The sequence below is a fragment of the Lolium perenne genome, chromosome 4 (assembly GCF_019359855.2).
Source record: "Lolium perenne isolate Kyuss_39 chromosome 4, Kyuss_2.0, whole genome shotgun sequence".
NCBI lineage: Eukaryota > Viridiplantae > Streptophyta > Magnoliopsida > Poales > Poaceae > Lolium > Lolium perenne.
This window is the reverse complement of record NC_067247.2, coordinates 369,650,202-369,677,420: the sequence shown is the minus strand read 5'-3', so window position 1 is coordinate 369,677,420 and position 27,219 is coordinate 369,650,202. Positions and strand designations below refer to the sequence as shown.

Below are 27,219 nucleotides of genomic sequence, written 5' to 3'. Positions count from 1 at the left end.
GTTTTTAGTGGGTTGGTAAAGAAAATTTATGAGTGCTTGGTTTATTTATTTTCTTCATGCACTCATATCTCGTAATCGTTGGACTAAAGTTGTTCTTGATAAGTATACTCTCTTTATCTTAGTTATGTTCTAAATGATATATAGGGAGTGAGGATTCCATGTTTGTGCATATTACATTCAAATGCAAACATTATAAATTGTGCACGAACCTTGGGGAGCTTTCTTATTTTTAGAAGTACTATATCTCTCTTATCATGATATCTTTGTTTGTCCAATTGGATCTTTGATTGCTTGCTTTATTTGTTGAAGCTCACTTCACCATGTTATCTTTATGCAATCTTTGATCCTCAATATAGTTTGACTTCCTTCAAGTATTCATCATTGGATATGTGCACTTGATTCCACTCAAATTATGAGAAGTGCACACTTTGGGGAGGAACTCACATTATATTGGCCTTCTAAATTTTTCACCCATTTTGACAATCTATGCCAATGGGGGAGAAGTTTAGAGGGTTTAAGGGAATGGTTTTATACTTAAGTTTGGTTTGTGCTTAAGTGTTTTGCCTCTCATGCATTCCATATTTATATGTCTTGCATGGTTGTATATATATAGTGGAAACTATCCCAAAGGTTAATCTTGACAATGTATGCAATGAATTCATGTTAATCACACGTGCATACATTGTGGGGGAGTTTTCTCTATATATATTGGTTCTACTCACATCCATTGCATTGGTTGTAGTTGTGTGAGTAGAGCCGGTTTTGATATGGGCTAGTAGCTTTGTGTTACTTGACCATATCAAATACAACCTCTTGTATACAACTTATTCTCGGATAAGTTGCGTACTTGTCACTAATATTCATTATATAAACCCTCTTATTGTGGTTGTCATCAATTACCAAAATGGGGGAGATTGTAAGGGTACATTGCCCCTATGTGTGGTTTTGGTAATTAATGACAACCCCTATGGACTAATGTTTTCATTGAGTTTATATGAAGGAATATTCCATAGGTACTACTTGCTCTCCATGTGTTGGATTCAAGTATGGATGCCATGAAGATAAAGGTATACCTTGTGTATTGGCATCAAGATCATCGGTATGAAGATATATATGTGATATGATCAATAAGAAGAAATGAAGATGGAGTTCTTATGTGGAACTCAATATTAGCCATGCTCTATCTTATGTGAGTATGTGAAGATACAAGGTTGAGTTGGGCAAGTTCAAGATGAGCGTCTCAAGTGAATCACATACTTGAAGCTTGCCGTCCATTTGATGATAATGGACTTGTGAAGATGTGCATAAATGGAGCTTTCCCATCATAGTGTATGGGGGAGCATCTGTGAGTCTTCACGAAGCAACATTGGTCAAGAGAGGCATTCCGGCTTGAGTGAACCTTGAAGAGTTATCATCAAGATCAAGCGGGATGCGCAAGGTAAAGGTATGGCCTTGCTAGGTTTTCCTTTTACCGGTCTCAAGGTGAATGTTGGGAGACCGGATTATAGGATAGATAGCCGCACTATTAAGAGGGGCTTTCGGTTGGGTAACTTGATCACATCGTCTTAGGGAGCTCAATCCTTTGCATACTTTGCACACTCTTATTGCTTCTTGGTATTTCTCGGTGTGACGTTCTTGAGCTTGTTGCTAGCTTTACAACAAGCACAAGTTCATCGAAAACGGAGTTCGCATGCATCTTCTATTGCGTTTTCGAGGTTGGGTGATTTTACCGGTTATTCATGATATAAGGTTATACCTTTTATATTCATGATAAAATCCCCTCCTACAGATTCTTGTGTTGTTCACTTTCTATAAGATAGCATTTGTTGTTATCTTCCAAACAAAATTGGTTTCATGCGAATCGGAGTTCGGGAGCAATAGTTATTAAAGAAAAGGTAAAAGAGAAAAAGAAAAAGAAAAGAAAAAAAAGGGGGACGGCTGCCCGGTTGCCGCCCGGCCTGCCGGGCCGCACGCCGGCCCACCCGGTCGACCGGGCGGCCACCGGCCCACGCGCCGGCCTGCCCAGGTGTCCCTCCGGTCTGACCGGATCCGGACTGGGCCGCCTCGGCCGCCGAAGGCCCACGCGGCTCGAGCCTCTCTCCTGCGCGGCCTTGGCCGGCGTCGCCCTCAGCCCACGGCCTGGCAGGCCTGGCTGCCTCCCGGCCCAGCCGGATCCCCACCGGGCCGCCTCCGCACCGCCTGGCCCATGCGGCCTGGCTTCCCCGCGCGGCTGAAGTCCTTCTCGCCGCCCAGCGCGCCACTTGCTCCGCCCGGTCGGTGGGCCGGTCCGACCGGGCAGGCCACCGGCCTCTCCGGCCCAGGCTCCGGTCGGCCGGCCTGCTGGCCGGCTGGGCTGTCTTTTTTAGCCGATTTTAATCCGATTTTCACCCGGTTTTCTCCCCAACGGTTATTTTTCTCCCTAGACTATAAATAGCTCTTCTTCCACCTTGAGCAACAACTTCTTCCCCTTTCTCTCACCTCCATTGTTGCATTTGAAGAAGTTGCTCTCTCCCTTGATTCCTCCAACCGTTCTTGCTCATATTTGAGGATTTGAGAGAGGAGATCTAGATCTACACTTCCACCAAACCGTTTCTTCTCTAAGTGAGGGAATCTCTTGGGATCTAGATCTTGGAGTCTTTGGTTGACTTTCCCCCTTGTTCTTCCTCTCCAATCTCATCCTAGCATTCGTTGCTTTGGTGCGATTTGAGTGTGAAGGACTTGAACACCTCCGGTGTTCTTGCTTTGCATCATTGCATAGTGTTGAGCTCTCCACCACGATTTGTTCGAGTGAGAGACCGTGAGCTTGTTACTCTTGGAGGGTGACCTCCTAGTTGGCTTGGTTGGTGTCCCGGTGATCTCTTCGTGGAAGATTGTGAAGGGGCCCGGGCTTCTCCTTCGTGGAGCTTGTGAAGTGGTTGTGGAGCTTGCCATCTCCGGAGCGGAGGAAAAGCTAACCATAAGCAAAGGGCCATTATCCTTCGTGGGTGTGGTTCGGAGAATAGGGTGAGCCTTCGTGGCGCGGGGAATCCTTCGTGGGACCTCCACTCCTCCAAACGTGACGTACCTTGTTGCAAAGCAAGGGAACACGGGAATACATCCTCGTCTCCGCGTGCCTCGGTTATTTCTATACCCGAGCTCTCTTTCCTTGTGATAGCCATCGTGCTTGAAGTACATATATCTTGCTATCACTTGTGCTACATATATCTTGTGCCTATCTTGCTTAGCTCTAATTGCTATTGTTACACTTAGTTGAGCTTAGCATATTTAGGGTTTGTGCTTGTAATCTAAACGATAGTTTAATTCCGCATTCTTACAAGACAAATCCGCAAGAGTTTGTAATTGCCTATTCACCCCCCCCCCCCTCTAGGCGACATCTCGATCTTTCACTTGTTGGCCTCGTCCGCCCTAAATGACTCCCGCTCGCAGGAAGCCCCCATGTGGGCAAAACAAGCGTCTCCTGGCAACTCCGAGAACGGAACGGTAGAGGACGTGGCAGAGGGAGGTGGCGGTGAGGAGGTGCATGAGGCGAAGTGACCTGAGCCCTACGATGGCGGTGTCGACGTAGACGCATCGCTGCGCCTGGGTGAAATAGCGGGTGGGGGGAGGGGCGGAGATCAGGTAGTCGGCGATAGGGGCCATGAGGTTGGCGACATGGGCCACGAGGTTGGCCTCGGTGAGATGCCTATGTAGGCGAGGACAATGGCGAGTATGTGGGCCGGGGAGCCCGCGATGCAGTGGCATGGGCGGAGCCAGACTTCAGATAATGGGTGTACATGGTTCCAAAAAGTAGTAAAATGTTGCAATTTATCATAGATGTATGACTAAATATAGACATTTATATACAAGCCACTCCCCAAAAAATAATGGGTGTACATCTGTATACCCATGTATATAGCTGGCTCCGCCTATGTGCAGTGGCCAAGGTGATTGGCGGGGATGTGGGCACCCCCGCCTAGGGGGCGTCGATGGGGAATGGGAGGCGAAGGATCTTAGATTTATCTAAATCTAATTGTACGCACATACTAAATATTATTTATTATACAATTCAAAGTTTAATTGTTTTAAGACAACTTTCATGGGACGAAAGAAGTGCTATGGCCTATGGCCTAGCATAATCCGACGCCATGGATGGATCTGCTCTCATGTGAAGGCCACTTGACTCCTTTTGGAGCCAGACATGGACTCTCCACCCCCTTCAAAAGGTTTTCGGTCACGTTTCATCCGTGGTGCAAACTTCTGTGAAGACACCGTGTAATATAAGGATTAGCTACATATTCGCAAAAAAAAAAAAAGGATTAGCTACATGAATGTCTTCATCCGGGACCGCCTGGACGGAGAGACGAAAAGCACGTACGGAGATTCGGGAGCCAAAAACACTTTTTGCATACGGAACCTAGCTACTACACCCTTAATTCAGCTCAGAAAAGAACAGAACACTGCTGGTACGTCCACAGAGGGCTGCAAGTGGTTTTCGTTACGTGCAATCTCTTGCTTGCGCGCGCGTGTCGTCAGCCGCGGTCATTCATGCGGTTCCATTCCACCGTAGCTAGTGAATCGTGGCATGCATGCGCCCGCGCGGAAGAAGCAACGCGTCGGTGTCGCGCCTCCTAGGGCGCGCCCGTTTGCTACCCTAGGTCATTTTCGCGGTCCTAGGAGCAGGGCTCGCGAGGCATAGCCCTTCTGAGACACGACTTGGGCCATTTTTGTCACTTCATTTGATAGTTTGATAGCTTGTGAACGCTTTTATCTAGTTGAGGTGTAAGAATATCTCCCCCGGCTTGATGCAAAATAAATATAGAAAGTAACCGCGCACATCCATTTGTTTTGTCCGTTAATTGCATGTCCCAGTGACTCAACACAATTTTAGTTGGCAAAAAAAAATTTTGGTTGCAAGATAGCTATATTTACATAGATTTTGGTATACAATTTAAAACATTGTAAAATAAGAAAACCTAACTAGTGGGTTCAGCCTCTGTTAGACATGTATAGTAGCTGTATTTGTATGTATACCGTATACAGTTGTATTTGTATCTTGTATGCCTATATATATATGAGATAGGCCTCTCCCTTTGGAGTAGTGCCGGTTCCCAAAACCCTATTCATTACATGGTATCAGACTAGGTCGGCGCCGCCCCTAACCCTAGGTCTCTCAAACCCTAGGTCGCCGCTGCCGCCGTGTCTTCGATCCTCGCTTCCGCCTCGCCATGTCGGGTTCGTCCTCGACCACCGGCCTCACCAACGCCGGCCTCCTGCCGGCCTCCCTCGCCGCGCTGCTGAACAGGCCGATCGACCACGCCGCCATGTCTGGCTCGTCGATCGGGACGATCGCCGTCGGCTCCTTGTTCTCGCATCCGCCGTCGGCATCGCCGTCCGCGGCCTCGACCGCGCTGCAGCTTCAGGTCCTCGGCGCGTCCGCGGCCTCCTCCGCTGCTGGCGTTTCGTCCGCAGATCCTCCACCGCCGGCCTCTCAGCCGGCTGTCTCCGCGGTGGTCGCGCCCTCGGCTGCGCTGTCCCCGGCGCCGGACTCTTCTGGCCCGCTCCCGGCGCCCTTTCACTTTGGTAATCACATTACCATTAAACTGTCGCCGGAAAATTATATCTTCTGGCGTGCGCAGGTCCTTCCTCTCCTTCGGAGCCACTACCTCATGGGCTACGTCGACGGTACCCTCCCCTGCCCTCCCGCGCTGGTTGACGGCGTGCACGGGCCGGTCATCAACCCGGCTCACCGTGTGTGGACTGGGCAGGATCAGGCCAACCTCTCCTCGATCCAGGGCTCCCTCACACCGGGGGTCGCTGGGCTTGTCGTCTTCGCCAAAACCTCGCATGAGGCGTGGAGCACCCTGGAGAAGACCTTCTCGGCGCAGTCTCAGGCCCGCGCCAATGCTCTTCGTCGCCAACTCGGCGAATGTGAGAAGCTTGATCTCAGCGTCACGGACTACTACAACAAAGTACGTGCGCTTGCGGACACGCTGGCTTCTATTGGTCAGCCCCTTCGCGACTCCGAGTTCACCTCCTACGTCGTCAATGGTCTCGATGAAGAGTACGATGGCCTTGTTGAGGTGGTTAATGAGCGCGCCGCCACCTCTCCGATGTCTCCTCACGAGCTGTACCAGCGCCTCCTCAACACTGAACAGCGTCTGGAGGCCCGTCCTGGGCGACGGGAGCGCGGTGGCCACGGGGACGTGTCCGCCCTCGCCGCCAACAAAGGGGGAGCACGGCCTCCCTCTTACACGGCGCCTACCTCGGGGAAGATCTACATCCCCAAGAACTCCGCGCCGCCTTCACCGGATCACTCGGGCGGTGGCCGTCCCCAGCGCACTTGTCAGCTGTGTGGTCGTGACGGTCACCTCGCCTCCAAGTGTCATCGCCGGTTTCAGCGCAGCTTCCTCGGCATCGGCAATGACGGCAAGGACACCCGCAACAATGCTCGTCAGGCTGCCATGGCCGATCGCCCCGCTCCCCAGGGTCAGCAGGGGAACACTCAGACCTATGTTGATCCCCACTGGTACATGGACACCGGTGCTACGGATCATCTGACGAGTGAGTTGGGGAAGCTCCATACACGTGATGCCTACCATGGTTCCGACAAGGTTCACACCGCCAATGGGGCAGGTATGCACATCTCTCATATTGGTCAAGCATCTCTTCTTACTAGACATGCCAATAGGAATCTCCGCCTTCGTAATGTCCTTAGAGTTCCCTCTGTGACACGTAGTCTCCTTTCAGTTCCAAAACTCACTTATGATAATAATGTCTTTTGTGAATTTCACCCTTTTGATCTTTTTGTTAAGGATCGAGCCACGAGGGACATTCTTCTTAGTGGGCGCCTATGTCAAGGTCTCTATCGGTTGGACTCACCTCGTGCATCCCAAGTCTTCAGCGGAGTTCGCACTTCATCGTCACAGTGGCATGCTCGCCTTGGTCATCCAGCCACACCTATTGTTCGCCATATTCTTCATCGTCATGAGCTTCCTAGTTTGTCTAGTAATAAAGATCCTGCAGTGTGTGATGCATGTCAGCAGGGCAAGAGTCACCAACTCTCCTTTTCATCCTCTAGTCGAGAAGTTAAGAACCCTCTAGAAATTGTGTTTTCAGATGTGTGGGGTCCTGCTGATGTTTCTGTCAGTGGTCATAAGTACTATGTCAGTTTTATCGATGCTTATAGTCGCTTTACTTGGTTATATCTTATTAAGCGCAAATCCGATGTGTTCAATGTTTTTATTCAGTTTCAAACTCATGTTGAACGGCTTCTCAAACACAAAATTATTCATGTTCAGTCTGATTGGGGTGGCGAGTATCGCAACCTCAACACCTTCTTTCAAAAGCTTGGGATCTCTCACCGTTTAGCATGTCCTCATACACATCAGCAAAATGGTACTGTTGAACGAAAGCATCGTCACATTGTTGAAACTGGCCTTACTTTACTTGCTCATGCATCTGTTCCTTTTCGATTCTGGAGTGATGCCTTCACCACTGCTTGTTTTCTGATCAATCGTACTCCCACTAGAGTTCTTAATATGAAGACACCCATTGAATTGCTCTTACATGAAGTTCCTGACTACACCTTTTTCAAGGTGTTTGGGTGTGCCTGTTGGCCTCACTTACGCCCATACAATAAACGCAAGTTGGAATTTCGCTCTAAAAAATGTGTTTTTCTTGGGTATAGTTCTCTTCACAAGGGCTACAAATGTCTTCATGTTCCTACCAATCGTGTCTATATCTCTAGGGATGTCGTCTTTGATGAAAAACTGTTTCCTTTTGCCAACCTACCGTCCTCCACAATCGAATCATCTCCACCTCCTTCCACTACTGTTCCTGCTGACCAATTTGTAGATGCTGCATATTCTCCTCTGTTGTTGTCTAACCATGGTGCAGGTACTGGTCGTGGAGCTCGGTTGGAGCTGTTGGAGGACGTCGCGCCGTCGACCCCACTGTCTTCCGCGGCACCTCCTACCGCGGCTGTGGATCACGACGATCACGGCCCTTCATTGCATGGCCTCGATGGTCGTGTCCATGCAGACGCTCACGTCGCCTGGCCGACGTCGCCTTCTTCTGCGACGCCCTCATCGCCTCCGCGTGACTCTGCTGATCGTGCCCATGCAGTGGCCGATCCACCTGTGCATGGCACCGGGGATCGTGTTCATGCACCGGGCGACGACCGCCCGTCGCCCGCGCCCACGTCGCCCGCGCCCACGTCGCCCGGGCCCTCGGCGCCCGAGCCTGCCTCGCCTTCGTGTGCCTCTCCAGCGTCCGCCTCGTCTCCGCCAGGGTCTGCGGACAGCTCTGCCGCGGCGCCCTCTGTTCCTCCGACGGCTGTTGCTCCTGTGGCTCATCGCCCACACACGCGCAGTCGTAGTGGCATCGTTCGACCTCTTCAGCGCACTGATGGTACTGTTGCATGGTACGCTGCCTGTCTTGCTGCTGCACTTGCTGATCCTTCCGCTGAACCTCGCAATTATCAAGCTGCTATGAGTGTGCCTCATTGGAGAGAAGCTATGGAACTGGAATATCAAGCTCTGCTTCGTAATCAGACTTGGACACTTGTTCCTCCGCCACCTCGGGTCAATGTCATTGATTCTAAATGGGTTTTCAAAGTGAAGAAACATGCTGATGGGTCTATTGAGCGCTACAAAGCGCGTCTTGTTGCCAGAGGTTTTCGGCAGCGCTATGGCCTGGATTATGAGGATACATTCAGTCCTGTCATTAAGCCCACGACCATCAGGGTACTTCTCTCCATTGCAGTTACTCGCGGTTGGTCTATGCGTCAGCTCGATGTGCAGAATGCCTTTCTGCATGGTTTATTGGAGGAGGAGGTGTATATGCGTCAGCCCCCTGGTTTTGTTGATTCGGCTCGTCCAGATTATTTATGTCGACTCACTAAAGCTCTCTATGGTCTGAAGCAGGCTCCTCGTGCTTGGCATGCGCGTCTTGCCACTGCGCTTCGTGCTCGTGGTTTTGTGCCCTCTACAGCTGATTCCTCCTTATTTCTTCTACAGAAGCCTGAGGTTACTATGTATCTCTTGGTGTATGTCGACGACATTATTCTGGTCAGCTCGTCTCCTATGGCTGCCGATGCTCTTATTAAATCATTGGGTGCTGATTTTGCTGTCAAGGATCTTGGTCAGCTTCACTTCTTTCTTGGTTTGGAAGTGACTCATTGGAACCGTGGCTTGATTCTGACACAGAAGAAGTATTCTCTGGATCTTTTGCGACGGGCTGGTATGCTGAAGTGTAAGACTGTTGCGACTCCCATGTCCTCCACCGAGAAAATCACTGCTGTTGATGGTGAGCTTCTCTCTTCTGCTGATGCCACTGAGTACAGGAGCATTGTTGATGGTCTCCAGTACCTGACTATTACTCGCCCAGATATCTCTTTTGCTGTCAATCGAGTTTGCCAATATCTTCATGAGCCTCGTGACACTCATTGGTCTGCTGTCAAGCGTATTTTGCGTTATGTGCGTCTTACAGTGTCCCACGGTCTCCATATTCGGCCGAGTTCTTCTGTTGTGCTCTCGGCTTATTCTGATGCTGATTGGGCAGGCAATCCTGATGACAGGCGATCCACGGGGGGTTATGCGGTCTTCTTTGGCTCTACCTTGATTGCCTGGAGTGCTCGCAAACAGGCGACAGTTTCTCGCAGTAGTACTGAAGCAGAATACAAGGCTGTTGGTAATGCTACTGCTGAGCTCATTTGGGTACAGTCGCTGATTAAGGAATTGGGTATTCCTCAGCCGAGACCCCCTATACTTTGGTGTGATAACATCGGTGCTACATACCTTTCTGCAAATCCGGTATTCCATGCCCGAACAAAGCACATTGAAGTTGACTTTCATTTTGTGAGGGAACGTGTTGCAAAACGGCTACTACAAATCAAGTTCATCTCCTCTAAGGATCAACTTGCTGACATCTTCACGAAGCCATTACCTCTACCACAGTTTTAGGCTTGCAGGCGCAATCTTACCCTTCTTGATTCTTTACGAAGTGGCTAAGATTGAGGGAGGGTGTTAGACATGTATAGTAGCTGTATTTGTATGTATACCGTATACGGTTGTATTTGTATCTTGTATGCCTATATATATATGAGATAGGCCTCTCCCTTTGGAGTAGTGCCGGTTCCCAAAACCCTATTCATTACAGCCTCGCATCTGCAAAGAAAAACACCCAATCACCCAAACTATAGTTCTAGGCATCTGTATCTTGTCCAGAAATTTACACTAGTGGCTTCAATAACACTTGCTATCTTCAGTACAAGTAAATAACACCCTCGAACTTACAACTAGCCATCACTCTGTTTGCCGGAGTCATCACTGTGGTGTCTGCAGGATAAATCGTCGAACACACTAACGCGCATGCCGCCATCAGCTTCGTAGCGGCAGAGGAAAAGGCATCCAACCTCCAAGCTGTTGGCACAAGCAAACTTGCCTTGCCCGTCGAACAGTACCTCAAAGACCCACCAGTACTGGCCGCGGTTGCCTACCCGTAGGTTCACTACGGTCGGCTCCCGACCTGCGAGAAACTCCGCAAACTTTTTGGGAGTCTCTTTCTGCAGAGATGGTCCTCGGTGATGTGGACGACGAACTTGAAGTACATGGTGTGCGGGTATTCGCAGTCCGCAGGGTAGGGTGAGTGCATGCGTAAGCGATCCCAAGCGTGCAAGCGCGGTAGATCTAGCACGGTCGCCCTTGCCCCGGCAACGGCAGCAGCATCCACGGCCTCGGCATTTAGGGCCCGTCACACAGTGCGTGGGGAGAAAGTGGATGGCGACGCTAGCGTTGGAAATTGGGGAGGTAGCTAGGATCGCCCTATTTTATACGCCGTAGGCAGCCGAGGGGGCGGTGGCGCATATCAAGGCAGCCACCCATTGCTAGGCCTAGGGAACCTGCATCATTGCACGACCATTAACTCAGTTGACAGGATGTGGAAGCGATGCCGCCCACCAGTATAGCCGCGTCGCGTAGAAAAGGAAGCAGAATGTACTGGACACAAGACGGAGAGAGAACCGGCATCCAGGCCGCTTTCTTCTCCACAGACTTGATGCCATTGAGGTGGGTGCTAAGCTAGCAGGGTTAGGCGGCGTGGGTCTTTCTCCCAGGGTTCCGGAGGCCTACTCAGTCGGTGCACGCTGACGGACGGGATGAGGAAGACAAAGGTGGCGGCGCAATGAACTGGAAACAGGTAGTCACGTATGCGTCTCGTGTCACGCGGCTAGGGTTGCGCAGAGTCTTATGTAGTGCGGTTCAGGAAGTCGTGGGGCGCATCCCACGTCCGAGTCGGCACAGCTACGATCCAGAAAAACCGGAAGGCAAAACGACTGAGTAACGCGTCCGTTAATGACTCAAAATTGATTACACAATTAATTTCCCAAACAGCAAAAAGATAAGCTTGGCTCAGCGAGATTCCCGCAACCTGTGTCGTGTCGTGGCGAGGCGGGCGGCGGAGGAGGAGTGCGCGAGGGCTCTCTCTCTTCTCACTCACTTACTAGGTGTTATAAACGAGATGCACAATAAACGAAGAACGAAAAGTAAAACACTACAGGGGACACAAGATTTTAACGTGGAAAACCCTTGCAACACACAAGGGAAAAACCACGGGCGCCAGCCAGCAAAACTTCACTATTTCGGTGGTGTTTACAAACGCCGTGAGTGTACAATGATGCGATGAAACCCTAGCGGCGGCTTACAGGGAAAATATATAAACGCTACGCTTCGGCCCAAGCCTCCGGCGACGGGCCTCGCTCCGCTCGTCAGAAGTTAGCCTCCCTTTAGTATATGAATTTGGATCACAATATAACAAACTCCACCTTGAGACAAATTTCTTGTAGCATGAACTTCAACAATCACCTGAATCAACAAAGAAAACACTTGCTGGCGCCAATAGTCACTTGGGCTAAACAGTTATACCAACCAAGCTTGAGCAAAGCTCAAACTTGGACACAGGGACAGGCTTAGTCATCATATCAGCAGGATTATCATGAGTACTAATCTTGCATACCTTCACTTTACCTTTTGCAACCACATCTCTGATTGCGTGGTACTTAATATCAATGTGCTTTGTCCTCTCATGGAACATCTGATCTTTAGTAAGATAAATAGCACTTTGACTGTCACTGAACAACTTAATGCAAGAATCTCCACAAAGCTCAGCATATAAACCTTTGAGCCAAACAGCCTCTTTACCTGCCTCAGCAATAGCCATGTACTCAGCCTCAGTAGTAGATTGTGCAACAGCATCCTGCAAAGTAGCCTTCCAGCTAACAGCACATCCACCAACAGTAAACACATAACCTGTGAGGGACCTTCTCTTATCCAAATCGCCAGCATAATCTGAATCCACATATCCGGCGACCCCCTCACCAATCCTGCCAAACCTCAAGCAAGCTTTTGATGTGCCGCGAAGGTACCTGAAAATCCACTGAACAGCTTTCCAATGTTCTTTACCAGGATTAGCCATGTATCGACTGACCAAACTCATAGCATATGACAGATCAGGACGTGAACAAACCATGGCATACATCAAGGAACCAACAACACTAGAATAGGGAACTCGAGACATGTACTCAATATCATCTTTAGAGCTAGGACATTGCAAAGCTGACAACTTGAAATGAGAAGAAATAGGAGTAGCAACTGACTTTGCATCATGCATATTAAAACGATGAAGAACTTTCTCAATGTACTTTTCCTGACTAAGAAACAACAAACTAGACTTTCTGTCCCTTTTAATTTCCATGCCTAGTATTTTCTTAGCAGGACCAAGATCCTTCATCTCAAACTCACTACTTAATTGATTCTTTAAAGTAGTGATCTCTTTCATGCTCTTGGCAGCAATCAACATATCATCAACATATAGCAGCAAATAAATAGGTGATCCATTAACAAACTTGATATACACACAACTATCATACTGAGATCTCTCAAAATCATGTGTAAGCATAAATGAATCAAACCTTTTATACCACTGTCGTGGCGACTGTTTCAGACCATAAAGGGGCTGATACGTCTCCGACGTATCGATAATTTCTTATGTTCCATGCCACATTATTGATGTTATCTACATGTTTTATGCACACTTTATGTCATATTCGTGCATTTTCTGGAACTAACCTATTAACAAGATGCCGAAGTGCCGATTCTGTTTTCTGCTGTTTTTGGTTTCAGAAATCCTAGTAAGGAAATATTCTCGGAATTGGACGAAATCAAAGCCCAGGGGCCTATTTTCTCACGAAGCTTCCAGAAGTCCGAAGGAGAGACGAAGAGGGGCCACGGAGGAGCCACACCCTAGGGCGGCGCGGCCCCCCCCCTTGGCCGCGCGGCCCTGTGGTGTGGGGCCCCCGTGCCGCCTCTTGACCTGCCCTTCCGCCTACAAATAGCCTCCGTGACGAAACCCCCAGTACCGAGAACCACGATACGGAAAACCTTCCAGAGACGCCGCCGCCGCCGATCCCATCTCGGGGGATCCAGGAGATCGCCTCCGGCACCCTGCCGGAGAGGGGAATCACCTCCCGGAGGACTCTACGCCGCCATGGTCGCCTCCGGTGTGATGTGTGAGTAGTCTACCCCTGGACTATGGGTCCATAGCAGTAGCTAGATGGTTGTCTTCTCCCCATTGTGCTATCATTGTCGGATCTTGTGAGCTGCCTATCATGATCAAGATCATCTATCTGTAATTCTATATGTTGCGTTTGTTGGGATCCGATGAATAGAGAATACTTGTTATGTTGATTATCAAAGTTATGCTTATGTGTTGTTTATGATCTTGCATGCTTTCCGTTACTAGTAGATGCTCTGGCCAAGTAGATGCTTGTAACTCCAAGAGGGAGTACTTATGCTCGATAGTGGGTTCATGCCTCGCATTAACACAGGACGATGTGATGAAAGTTCTAAGGTTGTGTTGTGCTGTTGCCACTAGGGATAAAACATTGATGCTATGTCTAAGGATGTAGTTGTTGATTACATTACGCACCATACTTAATGCAATTGTCTTTTGCTTTGCAACTTAATACTGGAGTGGGTTCGGATGATAACCTGAAGGTGGACTTTTTAGGCATAGATGCAGTTGGATGGCGGTCTATGTACTTTGTCGTAATGCCCAATTAAATCTCACTATACTCATCATGATATGTATGTGCATTGTCATGCTCTCTTTATTTGTCAATTGCCCAACTGTAATTTGTTCACCCAACATGCTGTTCGTCTTATGGGAGAGACACCTCTAGTGAACTGTGGACCCCGGTCCAATTCTCTTTCTTGAAATACAATCTCTTGCCAATACTTGTTCTCTGTTTTCTGCAAACAATCATCTTCCACACAATACGGTTAATCCTTTGTTACAGCAAGCCGGTGAGATTGACAACCTCACTGTTTCGTTGGGAGCAAAGTACTTTGGTTGTGTTGTGCAGGTTCCACGTTGGCGCCGGAATCCCTGGTGTTGCGCCGCACTACATCCCGCCGCCATCAACCTTCAACGTGCTTCTTGGCTCCTCCTGGTTCGATAAACCTTGGTTTCTTTCTGAGGGAAAACTTGCTGCTGTGCGCATCATACCTTCCTCTTGGGGTTGCCCAACGAACGTGTGAAATACACGCCATCAAGCATATTTTCTGGCGCCGTTGCCGGGGAGATCAAGACACGCTGCAAGGGGAGTCTCCACTTCTCAATCTCTTTACTTTGTTTTTGTCTTGCTTAGTTTTATTTACTACTTTGTTTGCTGCACTAAATCAAAATACAAAAAAATTAGTTGCTAGTTTTACTTTACTTGCTATCTTGTTTGCTATATCGAAACACAAAAAAATTAGTTTACTTGCATTTACTTTATCTAGTTTGCTTTATTTACTGTTGCTAAAATGGCCAACGCTGAAAACACTAAGTTGTGTGACTTCACAACCACAAATAATAATGATTTCTTATGCACACCTATTGCTCCACCTGCTACTACAGCAGAATTCTTTGAAATTAAACCTGCTTTACTGAATCTTGTCATGAAAGATCAATTTTCTGGAATTAGTTCTGATGATGCTGCTGCCCATCTTAATAATTTTGTTGAACTATGTGAAATGCAAAAATATAAAGATGTAGATGGTGATATTATTAAACTAAAATTGTTCCCTTTCTCATTAAGAGGAAGAGCTAAAGATTGGTTGCTATCTCTGCCTAAGAATAGTATTGATTCATGGACTAAATGCAAGGATGCTTTTATTGGTAGATATTATCCCCCTGCTAAAATTATATCTTTGAGGAGTAGCATAATGAATTTTAAACAATTAGATACTGAACATGTTGCTCAAGCTTGGGAAAGAATGAAATCTCTGGTTAAAAATTGCCCAACCCATGGACTGACTACTTGGATGATCATCCAAACCTTCTATGCAGGACTAAATTTTTCTTCACGGAATTTATTGGATTCAGCTGCTGGAGGTACCTTTATGTCCATCACTCTTGGTGAAGCAACAAAGCTTCTTGATAATATGATGATCAACTACTCTGAATGGCACACGGAAAGAGCTCCACAAGGTAAGAAGGTAAATTCTGTCAAAGAAACCTCTTCCTTGAGTGATAAGATTGATGCTATTATGTCTATGCTTGTGAATGATAGGACTAATATTGATCCTAATAATGTTCCATTAGCTTCATTGGTTGCACAAGAAGAACATGTTGATGTAAACTTCATTAAAAATAATAATTTCAACAACAATGCTTACCGGAACAATTCTAGTAACAACTATAGGCCATATCCTTATAATAATGGCAACGGCTATGGTAATTCTTATGGAAATTCTTACAACAATAATAGGAGTTCACCCCCTGGACTTGAAGCCATGCTTAAAGAATTTATTAGTACACAAACTGCTTTTAACAAATCTGTTGAAGAAAAGCTTGGGAAAATTGATATACTTGCTTCTAAAGTCGATAGTCTTGCTGCTGATGTTGATCTTTTGAAATCGAAAGTTTTGCCTAATGAAAATCATCATAATAAGATTGTTACTACAGCAAATGCCATTCAAGTTAGAATTAATGAGAATATAAGATTAATGGCTGAACTGCGTGCTAGGTGGGATAGAGAAGAAAATGAAAAACTAGCTAAAGAGAAGAATGTAGCTAAAGTTTGGACTATTACCACCACTTGTAATGCTAATGCTACACATGTTGCTGCACCTCCTACTCATACTAATAAAAGAATTGGTGTTAGCAATGTTTCCACTTCTAATGCAAAGCGCGAAAAACTGCCTGAAATTGCTAAAACTGCTGAAACTGCCTGTGATAAAGCTGCTGAAATTTTTTCCAACATTGGGGATGATGATCCCATTGCTTTAGATTATAATGGTTTGAATTTTGATGATTGCCACATCTCTGAAGTTATAAAGTTCTTGCAAAAACTTGCTAAAAGTCCTAATGCTAGTGCTATAAATTTGGCTTTCACGCATCATATTACAAATGCTCTCATAAAAGCTAGAGAAGAGAAACTAGAGCGTGAAGCCTCTATTCCTAAAAAGTTAGAGGATGGTTGGGAGCCCATCATTAAGATGAAGGTTAAAGATTTTGATTGTAATGCTTTATGTGATCTTGGTGCAAGTATTTCTGTTATGCCTAAGAAAATTTATAATATGCTTGACTTGCCACCGCTGAAAAATTGTTATTTGGATGTTAATCTTGCTGATCATTCTACAAAGAAACCTTTGGGTAAGGTTGATAATGTTCGCATTACCGTTAACAATAATCTGGTTCCCGTTGATTTTGTTGTCTTGGATATTGAATGCAATGCATCTTGTCCCATTATATTGGGAAGACCTTTTCTTCGAACTGTTGGTGCTATCATTGATATGAAGGAAGGTAATATAAAATATCAATTTCCTCTCAAGAAAGGTATGGAACACTTCCCTAGAAAGAGAATGAAGGTACCTTTTGATTCTATTATGAGAACAAATTATGATGTTGACACTTCATCTCTCGATAATACTTGATGCACACTTTCTGCGCCTAGCTGAAAGGCGTTAAAGAAAAGCGCTTATGGGAGACAACCCATGTTTTTACCTACAGTACTTTGTTTTTATTTTGTGTCTTGGAAGTTGTTTACTACTGTAGCAACCTCTCCTTATCTTAGTTTTGTGTTTTGTTGTGCCAAGTTAAGCCGTTGATAGAAAAGTAAGTACTAGATTTGGATTACTGCACAGTTCCAGATTTCTTTGCTGTCACGAATCTGGGTCCACCTCCCTGTAGGTAACTCAGAAAATTAAGCCAATTTACGTGCATGATCCTCAGATATGTATGCAACTTTCATTCAATTTGAGCATTTTCATTTGAGCAAGTCTGGTGCCATTTTAAAATTCGTCAATACGAACTGTTCTGTTTTGACAGATTCTGCCTTTTATTTCGCATTGCCTCTTTCGCTATGTTGGATGAATTTCTTTGATCCACTAATGTCCAGTAGCATTATGCAATGTCCAGAAGTGTTAAGAATGATTGTGTCACCTCTGAATATGTCAATTTATATTGTGCACTAACCCTCTAATGAGTTGTTTCGAGTTTGGTGTGGAGGAAGTTTTCAAGGATCAAGAGAGGAGTATGATGCAACATGATCAAGGAGAGTGAAAGCTCTAAGCTTGGGGATGCACCTGGTGGTTCACCCCTGCATATATCAAGAAGACTCAAGCGTCTAAGCTTGGGGATGCCCAAGGCATCCCCTTCTTCATCGACAACATTATCAGGTTCCTCCCCTGAAACTATATTTTTATTCCATCACATCTTATGTGCTTTTTCTTGGAGCGTCGGTTTGTTTTTGTTTTTTGTTTTGTTTGAATAAAATGGATCCTAGCATTCACTTTATGGGAGAGATACACGCTCCGCTGTAGCATATGGACAAGTATGTCCTTGGTTTCTACTCATAGTATTCATGGCGAAGTTTCTCCTTCGTTAAATTGTTATATGGTTGGAATTGGAAAATGATACATGTAGTAATTGCTATAAATGTCTTGGGTAATGTGATACTTGGCAATTGTTGTGCTCATGTTTAAGCTCTTGCATCATATGCTTTGCACCCATTAATGAAGAAATACATAGAGCATGCTAAAATTTGGTTTGCATATTTGGTTTCTCTAAGGTCTAGATAATTTCTAGTATTGAGTTTGAACAACAAGGAAGACGGTGTAGAGTCTTATAATGTTTTCAATATGTCTTTTATGTGAGTTTTGCTGCACCGGTTCATCCTTGTGTTTGTTTCAAATAAGCCTTGCTAGCCTAAACCTTGTATCGAGAGGGAATACTTCTCATGCATCCAAAATACTTGAGCCAACCACTATGCCATTTGTGTCCACCATACCTACCTACTACATGGTATTTTTCAGCCATTCCAAAGTAAATTGCTTGAGTGCTACCTTTAAAACTCCATCATTCACCTTTGCAATATATAGCTCATGGGACAAATAGCTTAAAAACTATTGTGGTATTGAATATGTAATTATGCACTTTATCTCTTATTAAGTTGCTTGTTGTGCGATAACCATGTTTACTGGGGACGCCATCAACTATTCAATTGTTGAATTTCATGTGAGTTGCTATGCATGTTCGTCTTGTCTGAAGTAAGGGCGATCTACACTGAGTTGAATGGTTTGAGCATGCATATTGTGAGAGAAGAACATTGGGCCGCTAACTAAAGCCATGATCCATGGTGGAAGTTTCAGTTTTGGACAACAATCCTCAAATCTCTAATGAGAAAAGAATTAATTGTTGTTGAATGCTTAAAGCATTAAAAGAGGAGTCCATTATCTGTTGTCTATGTTGTCCCGGTATGGATGTCTAAGTTGAGAATAATCAATAGCGAGAAATCCAATGCGAGCTTTCTCCTTAGACCTTTGTACAGGCGGCATAGAGGTACCCCTTTGTGATACTTGGTTAAAGCATATGTATTGCGGTGATAATCCAGGTAGTCCAAGCTAATTAGGACAAGGTGCGGGCACTATTAGTACACTATGCATGAGGCTTGCAACTTATAAGATATAATTTACATGATGCATATGCTTTATTACTACCGTTGACAAAATTGTTTCATGTTTTCAAAATCAAAGCTCTAGCACAAATATAGCAATCGATGCTTTTTCCTCAATGAGGACCATTCTTTTACTTTCAATGTTGAGTCAGTTCACCTATCTCTCTCCACCTCAAGAAGCAAACATTTGTGTGAACCGTGCATTGATTCCTACATACTTGCTTATTGCACTTATTATATTACTCTATGTTGACAATATCCATGAGATATACATGTTACAAGTTGAAAGCAACCGCTGAAACTTAATCTTCTTTTGAGTTGCTTCAATATCTTTACTTTGAATTATTGCTTTATGAGTTAACTCTTATGCAAGACTTATTGATGCTTGTCTTGAAGTGCTATTCATGAAAAGTCTTTGCTATATGATTCACTTGTTTACTCATGTCATATACATTGTTTTGATCGCTGCATTCACTACATATGCTTTACAAATAGTATGATCAAGATTATGATGGCATGTCACTCCAGAAATTATCTGTGTTATCGTTTTACCTGCTCGGGACGAGCAGAACTAAGCTTGGGGATGCTGATACGTCTCCGACGTATCGATAATTTCTTATGTTCCATGCCACATTATTGATGTTATCTACATGTTTTATGCACACTTTATGTCATATTCGTGCATTTTCTGGAACTAACCTATTAACAAGATGCCGAAGTGCCGATTCTTTGTTTTCTGCTGTTTTTGGTTTCAGAAATCCTAGTAAGGAAATATTCTCGGAATTGGACGAAATCAAAGCCCAGGGGCCTATTTTCTCACGAAGCTTCCAGAAGTCCGAAGGAGAGACGAAGAGGGGCCACGGAGGAGCCACACCCTAGGGCGGCGCGGCCCCCCCCTTGGCCGCGCGGCCCTGTGGTGTGGGGCCCCCGTGCCGCCTCTTGACCTGCCCTTCCGCCTACAAATAGCCTCCGTGACGAAACCCCCAGTACCGAGAACCACGATACGGAAAACCTTCCAGAGACGCCGCCGCCGCCGATCCCATCTCGGGGGATCCAGGAGATCGCCTCCGGCACCCTGCCGGAGAGGGGAATCATCTCCCGGAGGACTCTACGCCGCCATGGTCGCCTCCGGTGTGATGTGTGAGTAGTCTACCCCTGGACTATGGGTCCATAGCAGTAGCTAGATGGTTGTCTTCTCCCCATTGTGCTATCATTGTCGGATCTTGTGAGCTGCCTATCATGATCAAGATCATCTATCTGTAATTCTATATGTTGCGTTTGTTGGGATCCGATGAATAGAGAATACTTGTTATGTTGATTATCAAAGTTATGCTTATGTGTTGTTTATGATCTTGCATGCTTTCCGTTACTAGTAGATGCTCTGGCCAAGTAGATGCTTGTAACTCCAAGAGGGAGTACTTATGCTCGATAGTGGGTTCATGCCTGCATTAACACCTGGGACAGTGACAGAAAGTTCTAAGGTTGTGTTGTGCTGTTGCCACTAGGGATAAAACATTGATGCTATGTCTAAGGATGTAGTTGTTGATTACATTACGCACCATACTTAATGCAATTGTCTGTTGCTTTGCAACTTAATACTTTGGAGGGGTTCGGATGATAACGTTTAGGTGGACTTTTTAGGCATAGATGCAGTTGGATGGCGGTCTATGTACTTTGTCGTAATGCCCAATTAAATCTCACTATACTCATCATGATATGTATGTGCATTGTCATGCTCTCTTTATTTGTCAATTGCCCAACTGTAATTTGTTCACCCAACATGCTGTTCGTCTTATGGGAGAGACACCTCTAGTGAACTGTGGACCCCGGTCCAATTCTCTTTACTGAAATACAATCTACTGCAATACTTGTTCTACTGTTTTCTGCAAACAATCATCTTCCACACAATACGGTTAATCCTTTGTTACAGCAAGCCGGTGAGATTGACAACCTCACTGTTTCGTTGGGGCAAAGTACTTTGGTTGTGTTGTGCGGGTTCCACGTTGGCGGAATCCCTGGTGTTGCGCCGCACTACATCCCGCCGCCATCAACCTTCAACGTGCTTCTTGGCTCCTCCTGGTTCGATAAACCTTGGTTTCTTTCTGAGGGAAAACTTGCTGCTGTGCGCATCATACCTTCCTCTTGGGGTTGCCCAACGAACGTGTGAAATACACGCCATCAAGCATATTTTCTGGCGCCGTTGCCGGGAGATCAAGACACGCTGCAAGGGGAGTCTCCACTTCTCAATCTCTTTACTTTGTTTTTGTCTTGCTTAGTTTTATTTACTACTTTGTTTGCTGCACTAAATCAAAATACAAAAAAATTAGTTGCTAGTTTTACTTTACTTGCTATCTTGTTTGCTATATCGAAAACACAAAAAAATTAGTTTACTTGCATTTACTTTATCTAGTTTGCTTTATTTACTGTTGCTAAAATGGCCAACGCTGAAAACACTAAGTTGTGTGACTTCACAACCACAAATAATAATGATTTCTTATGCACACCTATTGCTCCACCTGCTACTACAGCAGAATTCTTTGAAATTAAACCTGCTTTACTGAATCTTGTCATGAAAGATCAATTTTTAAGAATTAGTTCTGATGATGCTGCTGCCCATCTTAATAATTTTGTTGAACTATGTGAAATGCAAAAATATAAAGATGTAGATGGTGATATTATTAAACTAAAATTTTTCCCTTTCTCATTAAGAGGAAGAGCTAAAGATTGGTTGCTATCTCTGCCTAAGAATAGTATTGATTCATGGACTAAATGCAAGGATGCTTTTATTGGTAGATATTATCCCCCTGCTAAAATTATATCTTTGAGGAGTAGCATAATGAATTTTAAACAATTAGATACTGAACATGTTGCTCAAGCTTGGGAAAGAATGAAATCTCTGGTTAAAAATTGCCCAACCCATGGACCGACTACTTGGATGATCATCCAAACCTTCTATGCAGACTAAATTTTTCTTCACGGAATTTATTGGATTCAGCTGCTGGAGGTACCTTTATGTCCATCACTCTTGGTGAAGCAACAAAGCTTCTTGATAATATGATGATCAACTACTCTGAATGGCACACGGAAAGAGCTCCACAAGGTAAGAAGGTAAATTCTGTCAAAGAAACCTCTTCCTTGAGTGATAAGATTGATGCTATTATGTCTATGCTTGTGAATGATAGGACTAATATTGATCCTAATAATGTTCCATTAGCTTCATTGGTTGCACAAGAAGAACATGTTGATGTAAACTTCATTAAAAATAATAATTTCAACAACAATGCTTACCGGAACAATTCTAGTAACAACTATAGGCCATATCCTTATAATAATGGCAACGGCTATGGTAATTCTTATGGAAATTCTTACAACAATAATAGGAGTTCACCCCCTGGACTTGAAGCCATGCTTAAAGAATTTATTAGTACACAAACTGCTTTTAACAAATCTGTTGAAGAAAAGCTTGGGAAAATTGATATACTTGCTTCTAAAGTCGATAGTCTTGTCAGATGTTGATCTTTTGAAATCGAAAGTTTTGCCTAATGAAAATCATCATAATAAGATTGTTACTACAGCAAATGCCATTCAAGTTAGAATTAATGAGAATATAAGATTAATGGCTGAACTGCGTGCTAGGTGGGATAGAGAAGAAAATGAAAAACTAGCTAAAGAGAAGAATGTAGCTAAAGTTTGGACTATTACCACCACTTGTAATGCTAATGCTACACATGTTGCTGCACCTCCTACTCATACTAATAAAAGAATTGGTGTTAGCAATGTTTCCACTTCTAATGCAAAGCGCGAAAAACTGCCTGAAATTGCTAAAACTGCTGAAACTGCCTGTGATAAAGCTGCTGAAATTTTTTCCAACATTGGGGATGATGATCCCATTGCTTTAGATTATAATGGTTTGAATTTTGATGATTGCCACATCTCTGAAGTTATAAAGTTCTTGCAAAAACTTGCTAAAAGTCCTAATGCTAGTGCTATAAATTTGGCTTTCACGCATCATATTACAAATGCTCTCATAAAAGCTAGAGAAGAGAAACTAGAGCGTGAAGCCTCTATTCCTAAAAAGTTAGAGGATGGTTGGGAGCCCATCATTAAGATGAAGGTTAAAGATTTTGATTGTAATGCTTTATGTGATCTTGGTGCAAGTATTTCTGTTATGCCTAAGAAACATCAGGAGAATCAATAGCATCAGAAATATCAGTAGACGGACTATCATTAAACATAACCGCCTCATTAAAAACGACATTCCTGCTCAACACAATTTTCTTAGTTTCAGGATTCCATAATCTATATGCCTTAACTCCTGAACCATAACCAAGGAAGATACACTTAACAGCCCTTGGCTCCAACTTTCCATTATCGACATGAGGGTAAGCAGTGCAACCAAAAACTCTCAAATCTGAATAATCAGCAGGCGAACCAGACCATACCTCAATTGGAGTTTTCTTATCAAGTGGAACAGAAGGTGACCTGTTGATGAGATAATATGCGGTGGAGGCTGCTTCAGCCCAAAAACCTCTATGCATCTTTGCATTAGACAACATGCAGCGAGCCCTCGAAATAATGGTCCTGTTCATGCGTTCAGCTACGCCATTCTGTTGAGGGGTGTACGGAATGGTATGATGTCTTACCATCCCATTATTGCTGCAAAACTCATCAAATTCATTTGAACAAAATTCCATACCATTGTCAGTACGGAGTATCTTAACCTTCTTTTCAGTTTGGGTTTCTACCATAACTTTCCACTTCTTAAAAGCATTAAAAACATCAGATTTATGTTTCAGGAAATATGGCCACACTTTCCTTGAGTAATCATCAATAATAGTAAGCATGTAATTAACACCACCATTAGAAGTTCTACGGGACGGATCCCAAACATCAGCGTGTACATAATCTAAAATGCCTTTGGTGGTATGAACGGAAGCATTAAATTTTACTATTTTATGCTTACCAAAGATGCAGTGCTCACAGAACTCAAGCTTACCAAAATCGCAGCCATCAATTAGCTCTTTCTTGGCCAATTCTGCCATGCCAAGCTCACTCATGTGTCCAAGACACTTATGCCAAAGGTTAGTCTTACTAGTTTCATCAGAACTAACAGCAGCAGCAATACCAGACAAAGTGCTACCTCTAAGGACATATAATTTCGCAGAATTCATATCACCAATCATAATAATGAGAGAACCTGATGATACCTTCAAAAGTTTGTTCCCACCTTTGTACTTGTACCCGTCACAATCAAGGGTACTCAAAGAGATCAAATTCCTCGCCATGGAGGGTATGTGTGTTCACTCCTGTCAACGTGCGTGTCATTCCATCATGGGTCTCATTCCCCACACGCACAAAATCTCCACTCTGCACAGACTCATAAGAACTGAACCAATCTTTGTTACAGCAAATATGAAACGAACATGCAGTATCAAGAATCCATTCATCATCACGTGAAACACATGCAGCCAAGACGGCTAAGCAATCTCCATCAGAACTATCACTACCAGCAACAACAGCAGCCTCACCCTTACCGGTGACAACAGCAGCCTTACCATTACCTTCATTATTTTTCGTTTGGTAAGTTCCGTTCCTTTTCTCCTTATTCTGCAGCTTCCAACAATCATCAATATTGTGGTTAGATTTCTTACAATACATGCAGAACTTGTCACGTCCTTTGGATTTTGAGTGACCTCTGTCGCCCTTGCTTTTATCTCTGTTGTTGTGGTAGTAGTTATCTCGCTGCTCAGGCCAGCCACGGACCTCTAATGCCTCCGCCTTGTAGGACGAACTTTCAGCCTGCACCATAGATTTCATTTTCTCCTTTTGTTGGAGAGCATCATAAACTTCCGCGAGAGTTAGTTTGTCGCGGCTTAATAATATGGTGTCACGAAAATTACTGAAAGAATTAGGCAGCGAGCATAAAAGAAGAAGACCTAAATCCTCATCCTCATACTTAACTTCTATAGACTGCAAGTCAGAAACAATCTCTTTCCAGGAAGATAGGTGATTCATTACCGAAACTCCCTCTTGCAACTTATGCGAGAACAGCTTCATCTTCACGTGCAATCTGCCCGTGAGATCCTTGGACAAACAGATCTCCTCTAGTTTGACCCATAACTCGGCGGTGGTTTTCTCCTGCAGCACTTCCTGCAGAATATTATTGGACAGATGGAGTTGAATCAACGATAAAGCCTTACGGTCTTTCTGCTTCTCCGCATCGGTCCAGGTATCCTTCGCTTTCTCGCCGAAAGCATCGATCGCTTCATCCAGATCTGAAGATTGGGCGAGAATCGCCCTCATCTTCACTTGCCACAAAGCAAATCTCGTGGTGTAGTCCAGCTGCGGTAGATCGAACTTCAGAGACGACATCTCGTAAACCCTAGATCCAAAGAACACGGGCTCTGATACCACTTGTTATAAACGAGATGCACAATAAACGAAGAACGAAAAGTAAAACACTACAGGGGACACAAGATTTTAACGTGGAAAACCCTTGCAACACACAAGGGAAAAACCACGGGCGCCAGCCAGCAAAACTTCACTATTTCGGTGGTGTTTACAAACACCGTGGGTGTACAATGATGCGATGAAACCCTAGCGGCGGCTTACAGGGAAAATATATAAACGCTTCGGCCCAAGCCTCCGGCGACGGGCCTCGCTCCGCTCGTCAGAAGTTAGCGTCCCTTTAGTATATGAATTTGGATCACAATATAACACTAGGACTAGAACATCTCACCTTATATACCACTCCAACTCCCCTCCCAACTAGCAATGTGGGACTAAACTTCAGCCCCTACTAGTGCTGCCACTGATTATTGGAATGGGTCATGTGAGTTTCAGAATTTGATCATGGGTAATGGACCAAAGGCCAAATGCCCAAAATTCCAGCAAGTGAGCCAGCTCGGCGCCTTGTCCGGTTGGCTCCAACCGATCGGCGTGAGGCATGCGGGCGGCGTGCGCGGTGCGTCCGGCGTCGCTGTCCATGGTTTGCGCGCGTGGCGCACAAGGCTTCGCTAGCAACGCGTGCGTGGGCGAGTGCGGCTCATCTGCCTCGCGACTCGCGATGTCTGCAACTAGGGTGGCCTGAATTCAGCGTCCACTGTGCATCAGCAGTGCGTTACGTGCCGTGCGCTTGCTTAGTGCTTACGTGAACGGAATGATGCCACGAGCAGACAAGCTCTGCCTCTACATGATCTCCTAGTTAAACCAACGGCATGAACCAATTATTGCATGACATGTATAATTGGAGCCTTAGAGAGGCTGGGTTCGCAGTTGCACGTCTCTTCTATTTTTAATGCAAAAATCCACTGCTAATCATCTATCTATATATCTATCTATTATATACTAAAAGTACAATACGAGGGTCTAAAATAGCACAATACGAGGGTCTAAAATAGAGACACTACGTTAATCCACATCATCAAAATTATTTTAACCGTTGGATCTATAATTTTAATAGTTAAGATTAAAAGAGTTTACGTAACATGTACCAGCATATATTTTGGACCTACATAGTATGCCATGTTTGACACATACATTGTCTCTATCTAAAAGGAGTCCAGAAGAATTACTCTACATGCACGTGATTACTTCTATTAGATTCTAGCTCTATTTTTTTCACGTAGCACTTTCCTATTTAAAAAAATAAAATTAAGTTTAATTGCAATTCATGCACTAGACCAATTTAAATATTATTTTTATTAAGTTTAACGTTAAGATAAAAAAATTTTCAAGCTATCAGTTTACGAAGAGGTACAACCGATTTTTCTCATAATTATACCTAAACCAAATCATTACAATTATTTCAGTGGTTTGATCTGTAATTTGTGGTTAGGATTTAGCGAGCAATTACGTAATTTTAATAACCATAATTTGTGCATATGTATAGCCAGACATTAACGTGTCAAAGAAGAAAAAAATATCAATGTAACCTGGTGCGGACAGTATATCCACTCACGGTTAGCCAAATAAACCAATCCATTTTTCCGGCCTCCTAGCACAGAGCGCCGTGGGTGTTCTTTGTTAGCCAATCTCACAGGTTAAGTTGATCGTTGTTAGCATGACATGGGTAAACCGGCACCACAGATCAAAAACTCCATCAACATGTTGGCATGGTGATTTGATTGGAGTAGTCCGCTAGCTTGGTATTGAAACATCATACCCGATCTATCTGGCTTTCCAAGGGTACAATTAGCTACCCGTCCATGCATATATTCACCTGCTATTCTGGTCGCTAGGTA

General features: G+C 44.7%; 1 protein-coding gene across 1 annotated transcript; it reads left to right on the top strand.

The window, feature by feature from the left end:
- The first annotated feature begins 5,204 nt into the window (after positions 1-5,204).
- On the top strand, positions 5,205-9,941 carry LOC139830314 (uncharacterized). Its single transcript, XM_071818324.1, has 2 exons — positions 5,205-6,612; positions 7,876-9,941. The coding sequence occupies exons 1-2, from the start codon at positions 5,205-5,207 to the stop codon at positions 9,939-9,941; spliced, it is 3,474 nt and encodes a 1,157-aa protein (XP_071674425.1).
- The last annotated feature ends 17,278 nt before the right edge of the window (positions 9,942-27,219 follow it).